The sequence below is a fragment of the Urocampus carinirostris genome, chromosome 5 (genome assembly GCF_059441175.1).
Source record: "Urocampus carinirostris isolate Australia breed hairy pipefish chromosome 5, RoL_Ucar_1.0, whole genome shotgun sequence".
NCBI classification, from domain to species: Eukaryota; Metazoa; Chordata; class Actinopteri; order Syngnathiformes; family Syngnathidae; genus Urocampus; species Urocampus carinirostris.
In genome coordinates, this window is record NC_142353.1 from 26,885,566 (window position 1) to 26,899,806 (window position 14,241).

Sequence of the window (14,241 nt, forward strand, 5' to 3'; positions counted from 1 at the left end):
AGGCCAATTAACCTGACATGCATATTTTGGGAATGTGGGAGGAAACCAGAGTGCCTGGAGGAAACCCACACAAGCACGGGGAGAACATGCAAACTCCACACAGGAAGGTTCAATCTAGTGACCTCAGAACTGTGCCGCACGCACATGCTAACCACTGAATAATACCACTTAGCAAAATTCGAAAGCCTTCTTTCATATTTTCTCTCTTGAGCCATGATGAATTTCAGTCAAAACTCGTCCTGGACAAAAGACCGAATGAGCTGGATTCGTCTAGAGCACCTAAACATGCGAATATCTGGGAGGAGCTACTAAAAAGGCCAGCAAAGGATTGCAAGAGCAGGCAGAATTTGTCCTGCGTCGGTATCCGGAATCAAGGTTCACGGGTGGCTAGAAAAGGAAGCCGTTGAAAACTAGTAAAAAATGCCAAGCACCTGATGTTTGCAACGTTTGTTTAAATATCTAGCTGTGGAAGGCGACACTGACACTGAAGGAAAAAGTAAGCTTTCTTCATGCGGAGTAGCTAACAATAGCGGTTAGTGGCGAGCTATAACCTGCAGCCACGTTGATAATGAGAGGCTAGAAAAAGGAAACGGATGGAAAAAAATTGAAGATCCTTGGATCACAGAAATCAGTCTTGAAGGTGAGTGTCACTGAGAGAAGAATCAGGCTTTATTTACAGCTAACATTACAGTTAATTTTAGCGGCAAGCAGCAAGCCATAGCCTCCAGCCAAGTGGCTGACGTGAGTGTCTTGAAAAGGAAAAAGCTGGAAAAAATTGGAAGATGCCTGAAACATCGAAAATAGCTTTGAAAGGCACAGAAAGAGGAGGTACATTTTATTCACAGTTATCAAAAACAATGGCCACTAGTGACAAGTGATACCCCGCAGCCAAATGCTGACGTACATGAGTGGCTAAAGAAGGAATCTGCGGAAAAAAACACAACCTAATGTCTGTATTACGTGACTCAGCGATGTTTGCTTACATGACTGGCAGTGGAAGGCGACTGACACCAAAAGATGAAAGTGGAGCAGCTAACAATAACAATGGCGGAAAGCGGTGAGACGTAGACTGCAGCCAAGTGGCTAACTCAAGTGGCTAGAGAAAGAAACAGAGAAAAAAGCGCTTCATGCCGAAATCACAGGACTCTGAGCTTAGCTTGCATGAGCAGCTGAGGAATGTGAGTGACACTGAACGATGAAGCACAAGCTGCAAACAATAACAATAGCGGCGAGCCATTGCCTGCATCCAAAGGCCAAAATAAGTAGCTAGAGAAGGAAACAGTGAAATAATATACGTACTGTGTTGACAGTTCTTGCCCATGTACTCGCCGGGGCACTCGCAGGAGTAGTTGGCGACCAGGTCGGTGCAACGACCTCCGTTCTTGCATGGTTCTCGTTCGCAGTCGTTGATGTCTGAAAATACACAAAGAATAAGAAAAATAACGTTAAAATTTCAATAACTGGATAAAAAATGACAACTTAGAGATCGCAGATTTACTTTTCTGGGAACAACAGTGGGAACTATTTTGCAAATACAGTGTAACAGTAGGATATTCTGATTATGTAAGTATTATTTTAATATTGAGTAGTTTTACTTATTTATCTTGTAAAATGAATATGTATATCAATCTTTATATCTTTCTAGCTCTAGCTCTTCACCTTCTTTCTCTCCTTCTACATTTCTATGTCCATCCCTCTCTCTCTTTCTCTCTCCCTCTGTCTCTGCCTCTGTCTCACTCTCTCTCACTCTCTCTCTCACTCTCTGTCTTTCTACCTCTGCATCTTTCTTAGCTCCTTCCTCCCTCTTTCTTGCTATATCTCCCTCCATCCCTTTCTTTGTCTTTCACTCTCTCTAGCTCTCTTGCTATCTTTCTCTTTTCCTCTCTGTGTCTCTCGCTCACCCAATATGCCTCTCTTTTTGCACTGCCTCAGTCAATTTTCTATCTATCTGCATCTCTCGCTCACGTCTCTCTTTTGAACTATATTTTTCCAACTCTCACTCTCTCTTTTTCTTTCTCTCTCTCACTCTCTTTCTTTCTTTTTACCTTACTTTTTCCATTGCCCTGTCCTTCTCATTCTTTCTCTGTCTTTCTATCTCTTCTCTCTGGCTTCCTCCCTTTCTTGCTAAATCTCTCTCATTTTATCTTTGTTGTTCTTTTCCTCCATCTCTTACTATCTTTCTATTTTTCTCTCTGTGTTCCTCTCACACTTACTATGCCTCTCTTCTTGCCCTGTCTCTTTTTCCATATCTCTCAGCATCTCTTACTTACTGATTATGAATTACCCACTCTCTCTCTCTCTCTCTCTCTTTCTGTCTTTCACTCTGTCTCTTTCACTCTTTCCCTTTTTCTGTTTTTCTATCTCTCTTTGTCCTTCTTGTTGTCACTCTCTCTGGCTTGCACACACCCTCTCTCTTACTACATCTGTCCCCATCTCTGTCTTTGTCTTTCTCGCTTTGTGTGTCTTTCTTTTTTGGTCTCTCTCTCTCTCTCTCTCTCTCTCTCTCTCTCTCTCTCTCTCTCTCTCTCTCTCTCTCTCTCTCTCTCTCTCTCTCTCTCTCTCTCTCTATATATATATATATATATATATATATATATATACATATATATATATGCATATATAATCCATTGTCTGCACCACTTATCCTCAGTAGGGTTGTGGGGGTCCTGAAGCCCATCCCTATCCTCGGGCAGTGGGCAGGGGAGACCAACCAATTGCAGGGGTATATGTATATACACTGCCTATAAATCCATATTCCTCCTCATATTATTAAACCTCTGGGTATTTTGATACATACATTCAATGTGCATGCGTTTTATTCATCCCATAGATTATACAAAATAGCCGATGCTAAAAACGGCCAAAATCCTTCCTAGGTTACGAGTCTAGTGAGAATAAATGCAACAGATGCGTACAGTAGCACACTGAACTCTGCAACAGCCCTCATCAGTTGACAGCAACGTCTCCTTCGTGTCCTCCATTTCCCATTATTCTCCAAAAGTGTCTCGGTTGGACAATAACGAGAGCGATGAATAGCGCTTGGTGTCAGGTAGCGAGTGTAAATTGGCCTTCGGCTACAGGTACGGGTCGACCTTTTCACCGGGATGCGATGACCTTGATAGTGTCAGCACCTGCTGAGGACAAGTGGACGGGAAAATCCGTCTCTAAGTTCGAGGAGGAAAAAGGGTCACTATGAGTTCAAGGATTGCCCCTTACTTTGTAAAACCTCACTACAATAGACACCTGGGGTACCACTTCTCCACACTATAGTGTTCTCACTTTGGGCTGTGAATTAAGATGTCTTTCCCATCCCTCTTTACAGCATTTCCCCCCACTATACGACATCGACGACAAATGATTTTACGTGCCCACAAATGTACAAAAGTCAAATTCTGTGGTGGTTTTGTGAATCACCAGTTACTTAGATGCATGCTTGCTATTGGTCAAAGTCATTGCTTTGCATCGCTGCATCGAAATGATCCCGATGTGGTATTGGCTGAACTCCCTCAGGACCCTGAATCACCGAACTCAGCCATTGACAATAACGATAGTAGCTAACAGTGAACATGAGCCTGCAACCAAGTAACTCATGTGGGTGGCTAGAAAACAAAACAGTGAAACATAAAATCAAAGATGCTTGAATCCTGGAACTCAGCTGTGTAAGGCGAGGTACCTTGAAAGACAAACTAAGCTTTACGTGCACGGAGCACACGATAACAAAACTTAGCATCTAGTGGTGAGTTATAACCTGCAACCGGGTGACTAACGTGAATGGCTAGAAGATGAAACAGTGAAACATGGAATCAAATATGCCTGAATCCTGAAACTCAGCTGTGGAAAGCGAGTGACCCTAAAGGACTTAATAAGTTTTACGTAGACGGAGGAGTTAACAATAATAGCTAATCGTGAGTTATGGCCTGCAAAAGAGTGGCTAACGTGAATAGCTAGACAATGAAATTATGGAACAAAAAGTCAAAGATGCCTGAAACCTAGAACTCAGCTGTGGAAGGCGAGTGACACGAAAAGTCAAATCAAGCTGTATTCACATGTAGCAGCTAACAATAACGATAGTGGCTAGCGACGAGCCATAGTTGCGTGAGTGACTAGACAATGAAACAATGGGGCAAAAAGTCAAACATGCCTGAAACCTATAACTCGGCTGCGGAAGATGAGTGACACTGGAGGATGAAGCAAGCTTTATTCACACGGAGCAGCTAACAATAAAGATAGTGGCTAGCAGCGAGTTGTAGCCAGTAACTGAGTGGCTAATGTGATTTGTTAGACAATGAAACAGTGGAACAACAAGTCAAAGATGCCAAAATCCCTGAACTCAAAAACACGATAACCATTTAAATAAAGCTTGTTATTATCAAGTAATACAAAGAAGGCACAAAGTATTATGGATCGACAATCTGGACTTTTAATAAAAAGGATAACTTTTAATGGCAAGACAATCATTTACAGTTGACGTTTACGAATCGATTTCATTTTCTAATCCCCCATCCTTCCCCTATCTGCATCCACCCACTACTCCAATTGACCAGCTCAAATCACAGCTACCCTTGCAGCAGAATTTTGTGCACTTCCTAAACTCTTTGCGAGTCAGCAATATGATATTGCGTTTGTCGTATTGTATTTATTCGCAATGGGTTCCAAGGCTTGCAATGATGCCAAATGAAGAAGAAAAAACCTAGTTCATGAAGCTTTCAATCATCGAGAAATCTAGAGAAGAGACATGATTGGCTACCTTTGCTAAGTAGCATGGATGTAACCAATCCATGATCAGGACCAATGGTAAAAATAAGAAGGCAAATAAAGCAACAAAGTCTTCTAAATGCATGGAAATCCTCTCCCCTCTGCATCCACCCGCTAACTCCAATATACCAGTCATGCCACACTTAAGATAATTACACGTATATTTAATAATAATGTGAATTATTACACACTGTGACTTTAAAAGGGGGATAATAGAAACTCCCGCCCTAGCGAGTCGACTCTGTTTAGATGCTAGGAGTTGTATATCTATCATCCATTTATAAGCAGATTGATAGAGCGCTTTATTAAATAAGCTCTAAACGGAGACTTTTATGTCAGCAAATAAAAGCTGTTTTATGTTTTATACGGAGTCAACATAAACGGCCAGATATGATTTTCACTCTGAGACTTGGTCAAAGAAAATATCTTCACACACGAACTAAAAAGCAATAACGATGGAAGCTAAACAGTAAGAAATAAGTCCCAAGTTACTTACAAGCTTCTTTAGTGACTTTAGGTTTTATTTTAATTTAAATTCTAAGAAATATCAAATACAGAAAATAATGTGTCATTTTTCCTGTTTTGAGATAGTTTACGTTGTTTTGTAAGTAAAATAAGCTAACTTGTTGTATATGGTTGAAAGTTTTGCTAATTTTAAGCATATTTTTAAATTCCTTTAAAAATAATCTATATAAAATAATGAACAATTGTGTAACTTAATACTTTGTATAAAATAAGCTAACATATTCTCATATCTAGCTGCTGGCTGGACAATATTTCTTATTTCAATGATTATTTAGAGTTATATACACCCGGAACAAATATTTAAGTTGGTTTAAGTGGCTAACCATAGCAGCAAGCGGGGTAAGGTACCAAAAAACCCAATATTTACATTAATTTTTTTTTTTTACCCTACTAGCAAAACAATTTTGCTTATTTTAGGTGTACAGATGCTCCCCTACTTTGGAACATTCGACTTATGAAAAACGATATAAGTCGAATACGATACGAACATTTTTTTTCAGGATGTCGAAAAATATCCAGACATTGCTATTTGTAATGTGTGCTGCTTTTTCCAAGTACAGAACATTACTTTTGTGCTGTGTGGCACTGTGAGAGGTCACCCAGCATCCACCCCGAAGAAGAAATCCGCTTCCTTTTTCTAGTTTGTGTGTAAATATTCTATACTGTATCTCCAGCATGCTAAGAACTTTGAAATTTTTATTGTTTAATATCTCGTGCATCCATTCAATATGGTTGGTGTAAAGAAGAAGAGGTGAGTCATTTCATTTGAAATGAAAGTCGAATAAAAAAGATTGATGCGGTTGAGAAAATAGTTGGATCGCTTTTTTTTCGTCCACTTTCTACCACGGAGGAAGAAGTCGCCAAACTCTTGAAGCCCATCTTCCAAAAGTAAATTAAATTTCACTTGATTTATCTTAAAAGACCATATTATTTTATATTTTTTTTATTTTTTAGTACAAAAACATACAAGTTACTTATACAAGCCTTAACATACTTATATAAACCTTAAACATACAAACTTACGAACAAATACAACATACGAACGATCGTCTGGAACCTAGTTCCTGGATCTTGTTCGTAAGTAGGGCAGCATCTGTATTTTTCCCAAAGTAAACTAAGCTAAATGATTCTATCTAGTAGATTGTTTTGCTAATTTTAGTCATATTTTTTCCTAATCTATATTTAAAATATTTCTGTAATGAATATTCAAATATGTACAGTGTGTTGGATAAAATAATATTGCTTGTTCGTTGCATAATTCCGAGCTGGATACACCCGGAGCGGCTGAATAGACCAAATAGCTGGAGTTGGTCTAAGTTGCTAACCGTGGCAGCTAGCAGGAGAAGAAGATATATATTTAAATTATTGTACCTAGCTGCTAGTTCATTGTTTTGCTAATTTCGGGAAAACACTTCTCAACTAGATATAAAGTATTTCTATAATAAATAGAATCAATTACATCCAATTGGCAGAATATTCCAATCATTTTAGAAACTACTAAAAACCTGATATCTAACTTAGGAAAAATCTTACCCCATTAGCAAAACATGTTGCTTATTTTAGGTGTATTTGTTCTCGTTTCCAAATTGTCTCGATAGTTTTTCCAAATTGATAAGCTAAATCATCATATGGTTTATTATTTTGCTAATTTGAAAGTATTGTTTTCTAATCAATACAGAAACTGTTTCTAAAATAAATAATCTAGATAATATAGTGCATAATAAATCTGGAAGAATATTTTGGTTATTTTAGGAGTAGTTTTTTGTTATAACATACATTTCGAGTAAAATAAAATAATGTTTTGTATCTACTAATTGGTTCATTGTTTAGCTGATTCTAAAAAAATCAAATCTATATAGAAACTATTTCTATAATAAATGTTGGACACTACACCATAGCACCATGTGGTGGACATAATTGCTTATGTTAAGGGTTATTTAGAGCTGCATACACCTGGAGCAGCTGAAAAAAGCAAATAGCTGGAGTTGGTCTAGGTGTATAACTAGCAGCTAGCAAGAAAAGCTATTTAAAATCCCAATATAAAAGAAATCTTGCTTATTTTAGCAGTAATTCGCGTAGTTCCAAAATAGTTGAACTAGTTTTTCAAGTCAATTAAGTTCAATTCACTTTGTATTGCTGATTTTAAGAATACTTTTATCTAATATAAACAGAATATATTTCTGTGATAGATAGGAAATAATGTGCCACGTGCTAGATAGCATAATTTTGTTTGTTTTAAGGATAACTTGGAGCTGGATGCACCCGGAGAGGCTGAAATGAGAAAATAGCTGGAGTTGGTGCAGGTTTTTCAAGTCAATTAAGTTTAATAATTGTTGCATTACTAATTTTAAGATTACTTTTATCTAATCTAAATAGAATATAGTTCTGTGATAGATAAGAAATAATGTAACATGTGGAAGATAGCATAATGTTGCTTGTTTTAAGGATCAGTTGGAGCTGGATGCACCCGGAGCAGCTGAAAAGAGCAAATAGCGGGAGTTGCTGCAGGTCTATAACTGGCAGCTAGCAAGAGAAGCTATTTAAAAACCCATTATAAAAAAAAAAAATCTTCCTTATTTTAACAATAATAATCTTTGTGTTACTAATTTTAAGATTACTTTTATCTAATCTAAATAGAATATATTTCTGTGATACAAATAATGTAACATGTGCTAGATAGCATAATGTTGCTTGTTTTAGGGTTCAGTTGGAGCTGGATGCACCCGAGCGGCTGAAATGAGAAAATAGCTGGAGTTGGTGAAAATGTCTAACTTCCGGGGCTATCGGGAGGAAATATTAAAAAGGCAGACATCTATGCTACCAAAATTCTTACCTGATCAGCAGCATATTTTTAATAATGTTGTTGTTTTTTTTTTTTTTTGGTGTGTGTTTAGTTTACTAAAAAAATACTTGAGCAAAGAGATATATGTATATATTTATATTATGGGATTTTCTTCAAGACCTCGCCGCCTGGGGCCCGAGCTGTCACCAGTACAGAAGCAGAACCAAACTGCTGTGCAGATTTCCATAATATCCATTATCCTTTGCAGCTTTTGTGACCTAAAGTCACATTTAAAAGAAAAAAAGGAAAAACAGAAACAAGCACAGACCCAAGGCGCCATTACTGAAACTTTCTTTTTTTTCTCCCAAACTTTTAGCTGTACTTCTTAATCGATTTAGCTAAGCCGGCACCCTAGAGCATTATTCTTGGAAGGAGGCTATCTTCAGGACAGTTATAATAATTATGTATTAATTCACAAACTGTATGGCGTTCTTTGTAAATAATGCAAAAAATACTACCAAAAAATACTGTTTGTTTCTTATATTTAAATACTTGAACCATCCCAACAAAGTTTAAATATTGAATAACAATAATAACAACAATATCATTAAAAAGACAATAACAATGTCAATAAGATTAATTATTACTTGGAACCCTTGCTACTAAGCCAAGCATATCTCGGTGTATCCAATGTTGAAAAAAAATATGTGATCCATTATCCCCAATCCCATATTCCTGTGAGTGAGGACTGACAGAAGGCACTGTAGTCGGGCCTGGATGCTCATTTTTTGGCCATTATTCATGCCAAAAATGAAGTACACTCATGCGGCCATGATCCAATATCCCCAATCCCATATTGCTGGGAGCTGGGACACATAGTGTGCACTTTAATCGGGCCTGGTGGCTAATTTTTTCGCCATTATTTTTGCCCAAAATTAAGTGTCACTTACACGGCCGCGACCCACTATTTGTAATCCCATATTGCTGTGAGTGGGGAACGGCAGAGCGCAGTTTGTAGGGCCTAGCAATTCTTTTTTCAATTGTGTATGCCAAAAAGTGAACCGCAGTTGGGTGGCCGCAAATTATCCCCATTTCCATATTACTTGTAGCAGCGGACCGGCGTATCGCACTTATGTGGGGCCTGGAAATTTATTTATGTTTGCCCTTATTTCTGCCTGGATGGAAGTGCACCTACATGGCCACGATCCATTATCCTTGATTGCTTATTGCTTCAAGCGGGGACTGGCAGAGCGCACTTCTGACAGGCCTTACGGCTCTCTTTTGCCATTATTTCATCCTAAAACGAACTACAGTCTTGCGGACGTGATCCATTATCCCCAATCCAATATTGCTGAGAGCATCGACCTGCTAAGCACACTTTTGTCGAGATTCCGGCTCGCCTAACAGGACATGCACGGTTGTGGCATTATCCTGAGTTTACTATTGCTAATTTTGTGTCAAGCGTGGTTGCTATTTTTTTCAAAACTTTGTTTCTTTATTCAATTATTCTGTTGAAACATATCTCAAACATTTTGTTACGTATTTTACAAAAATATTTCTTTTAATTTATTTCTAAATACATCAAATAAGCAAAAATGCTCTGGAATACTGTATACTTAAGCCAATGTTAATTAATATTTCTTCCTTTTTTCCAGAAAAATGTAAAATATTATATTCTATATATCTTTATATTATATCTATTCTCTTTTTTATGTTTTTAAATGGTTTTGTAATCATGATAGTTGTCATAATTATCATTTGTGTAATAATTCTGTTAAAACACATTTTACCTTTTTTTTGTTTTATAATTTATTTGTTAAACAAAAGTGACATTATTTAAATTATAAGTACTAAAATATGGTTTATTATAACATCTATTTATTTGTAAATTGTTTTTTAAGAAAGCAAAACATTTAGAAAAATGGGCAAAAATAACACAAAGAAAATTACATTTATTTTTCAAATCTCTTTTGGACGATTTTGGAACACTAATGTTAATAAGTTCATCCCCCAGGGCCATCACCACCCTAGTCGAGAGCACAAACCAGTGAATATATATATATATATATATATATATATATATATATATATATATATATATATATATATATATATATATATATATATATATATATATATATATATATATATATATACAGTAGTATATCTACTTACTAATGTATCTACATGTAAAAGTTTAACATTAAAGAGAACCTGAACGGGAAAATATTCCCTCCAATTATAAAGGCATTTCAGGATACAAAGTCAAAAATACAGTACGCGCTGCTATTCCCCTCTCCCAGAATTCCACCTGGCAACTGGTGCATATGCAAGAGTCCCGGCATGCTCTCCGTGTCCTCTTCCTGGCATGTTCTTTGTGTCCCCTTCCCTCTCTGTAAAGAGTCTACCTAATGGTACTGCTACAAAGATCTATCATTCACAATGGACCCCACGAAAAACATGCAAAAAAGTCAACAAGGAGAAATGAGGAGGGAGATACTTTTCCTGGCCATCAAAATGGAGTAAACGATAATCGCAAGGTATGAAAACAAACAGCGCCGTGCAGTAGGAAGATGCAGCCATCATAGCTTCAGCTCAAATGAAAGACATTATGGCAAAATTCCATGAAGTTTCTAAATTTGTGGAAAGAAATCACCCAAAAAAGTGTTGACAAGTTGAGCTTTCGCTCATTAAGATGACGTCTGAGACGGATTGTCAAAAGCACGCATCATTGGATCAGTTTTTCAAGAAACGCCAGGCAAAAGACACTGGTGAGGACCAGTAAACAAAAAAATCCAGTTAAAAGGTCTACACCTATATTTTATTATTTACTTTATTCTTCATGTTTCTTACATTTTGTGCCTTTTAATTTCTGTTTACTGTGCGGTAATCTCATTTTAACATGTATTTCTTTCATGTTCTCATGCTCTTTCATGTTTTTTTAAAACAATTATCATAATCTTGTGGGGCTTGGAACGGATTAACGCATTTACATTCAAAAGGCGTCTCTACTTACAAATGTATCAGGTTACAAAGCTTCTCACACAATAAATTAAATTCGTAAGTAGAGGTACTACTGTACGAATAAATTCAGGATGGTTCTGCTGCTAAAAGTTATTGCACTAGATTATGACTTAGGCCATTCCTCAAAGCACAATGTTGGAGATAATTGTTTCCTATTCATCCTTAGTCTTTTGTCTTTTTTTGTCTTGAAAGTCTTCATTTTATGTTTACATGTCTAATCTCATTGCATACACTGTTTCACAACGTTGATATAATTGTCAATAAAGACAATTCATTTCATTTCAATTCATACTACTACCAAGTTTTTTGGGAAGTAAACAAAAGCTTTTTTGACGTTTTGAAAACTGAGAAACATTTTTTAACATGTTTTAAATAGACTGTTTTGTCTCTTCCCTGGGCAATAGGGCAGCCGAGTGGTTAATGCGTCTGCGGCAAAGTTCTGAGGTCATGGGTTCAAATCCAGCTAGCAGCCTTTTTTTACAGAGTTTGCATGTTCTCCCCGTGCTTGTGTGGGTTTCCTCCAGCTACTCCGGTCTCCTCCCGCATTCGAAAAACATGCATGTCAGGTTGATTGGTCAGTCCAAATTCTCCCTAGGTGTGAATGAGCCAGTGACTTGTCTGTCCCTGTGTGCCCTGCAATTGGCTGGCAACTGACTGCTGAAGATAGCTGGGATGGGCTCCAGCACCCCCGCGACCCTACTGTGGATAAGCCGTTGAGATAATGAAGGCATGCATGCCTACTTTACCACAAACTGAGCGAGCGACAAATTACTTCACCGTATAAATTTCAAAGGAAAGCCCGTACGTCAGCAGCACGATGAACATTACCGTCGCTATAAACGAACATCAAGAGGAAAAAAACTCCAAGCGCATCAGCACAGATTGATGAAAGGTAAGCGACGATCCGCGGCAAGAAATTGATTAAAAGCCGAAACAGATTTAAGTCGAGCCGATTGTCCCGTGGCGAGAACTCAGATAACCGCTGTCAATGAACAAAATACCTAGTCCGTCTTCTTCACGTTTCCCGCACCAAGTCCTTATCGCTTTCCCAAAGTCCGTCGTCAGCATCGAAAAGACGAGCATCAGCGATTCGAGCCGCCGCTCCTTTTCTTTTGGTTCGCCACGACATACGCTTTGTAGCGAGGGGGGGTTCGAAATATGGCCGTTCGTCTTAGCTTCAGTCGTCCTTGACAGAGTTTGAGCGAGGCAATCGGTTGCTATCTTTGCGCGCTGACAGTTCATTACGATGTTTGACTCCTTTCCCAATACGGCCGCTCGGTTATGATTAGAAGAAGATGAAGCGCTGCGAGAATCGAGGCCAAGACGGTCAAATATGGCAGACGGAAGCCTTTCAGACCATAAAGTTTCAAGTAATGTACTAGTTTCATTACAATGTTGGAAATGTAACCCAGATTTACATATAAATCTGATGTTACTCTTTAAGTCGGAGTACTTTCTATCGAAAGTGAAAAATACATTAAAAACAAGAGGGAATGGAATAAGGATGGATGACCAATATTTGCAGCAGATATAGCTGTGAAAGCTTAAAAATTGGCTTAGGACAATTTTATAACTTAAAAAGAAACAAATAATTTTTGTTATGAAATAAAAAAAAAAATAATAGCACAATGAAAACCTTTACAGGTAATACATTTGAATTTCAACCCAGACCCTTTTATCGCAAAATAAAATCTACCCTGGGCTCGTCATTGCGAAATTAATTCACAATAAAATTCGGCCAGACTGACAGTCCATTCGGGCAAAAACAACGCGGGTTCCCTCTGCGATGTTTTGAGCACGGTATTTTTAAGTCAATGTCAGCACAATATTGAGTAAATGAAAGTAACTGTTTGTGTGAGCTTGAGTTGTTGTGAGGAAGAGAGAGAGAGAGAGAGAGCGAGAGAGAGAGAGAGAGAGGTGGCGGGTGTTTGGGAGCAAGGGTCGGGGCAGTAGTTTGTTTTTGGAAAAAAAAAAAAAAAAATTATATTTTGTATTATTTTGATCTTACTAAGAAATTTAAATATAGAGAGACAAGTGTGGTTTACTTTTATTATCACCCGCACTGTTAGACTACTTAACTTCGAGACCTTCCATACATACGTGCCTCCATCAATGTTACCGTGCAAGGTTCCGTTTCTTTATAGAGAAGCGGCTTTTTCAGCTCGGCTTACTAAAAGAGCCGGCTCTTTTCGCATGGCTCACTATAAAGAGGCAGCTATTTCGTTTACCAAAACGTTTTTCAAATTGTTTTTGTTGCTTGGTCACAAAATGACATCAAAAGGGGAAGAAATAGAGCTAAATTAAAAATAGACAAGAATATAAAAAAAAGAAAAGGAAAAAAAGAAAAAAGAGGGGAATCAAGCATGAAAAAAGACTGGGGGAAACGGAAAAAGCAAGAACATATAAGTGGAGCTGGGTAAAAGGAGAAGAAGAGGTAACAAATAAGATTAAAAAAAGGAATCTAGAGAACAAAATAAGTAAAATGGAAAATAAATAGGTAAAAAACTTAAGAAAAAAGAAAAAAATGAAGAAAAAAGCAAATACAAAAAAAGACATGTTTTGGGGTCTCTTTGATCATTCCTGTGTTAAATTTGAATCATTTGCAAACATATACGGTGAAAGTACAATCTCAACATTGGACTTGCTCTAAAAAAAGTGTGATTAAATACAGTTCTGTATTGTGGGGTGTGTGTATGTGAGGGGTTGTAGGGGCCCCACTTCCTGTGATGTGTCTTGGGCAAGTGCAGCCTGGTGGGGCCCAGCCCTCTCCCGACCAACAAATGTTTTCATTGTGTAACCAACTAAATAAATCCACAAAATGTTTGTATTATGTAACAAAATATACATTTTTAAAAACAGAAATCTCAAGTAATAACATAAATGCAAACTTTCCAATAGATTCAGATTCAGATTCAGATTCAGATCTACTTTATTGTCATTCTAGTACACGTGTATACAGAACGAAATGTCGATACATCTGACCCGCACAGTTTCCTTGAATGTACAGATATAAGTAAAAGTTGTATTGTATTATGGCTACGTATAGTATTTTACCATAGTGCCGATAGTGCAAGAGGAGTAGCTAACCGGATGTGCAAAATGGGCAGTCAGGTTAACAAGTCAGGTAAACAGTAACATTAACACTGTAACAATAA

The 14,241-nt window shown here is 37.5% G+C and overlaps 1 protein-coding gene across 1 annotated transcript in view; it reads right to left on the reverse strand.

Annotated features, from left to right (window-relative positions):
- Positions 1-14,241, reverse strand: part of edil3a (EGF like and discoidin domains 3a) — a 132,439-nt gene that overhangs the window by 60,963 nt on the left and 57,235 nt on the right. The window contains exon 3 of the mRNA XM_088336362.1: positions 1,300-1,413. Coding sequence (XP_088192488.1) covers positions 1,300-1,413 — 114 coding nt within the window. The remainder of the gene's footprint in view (positions 1-1,299; positions 1,414-14,241) is intronic.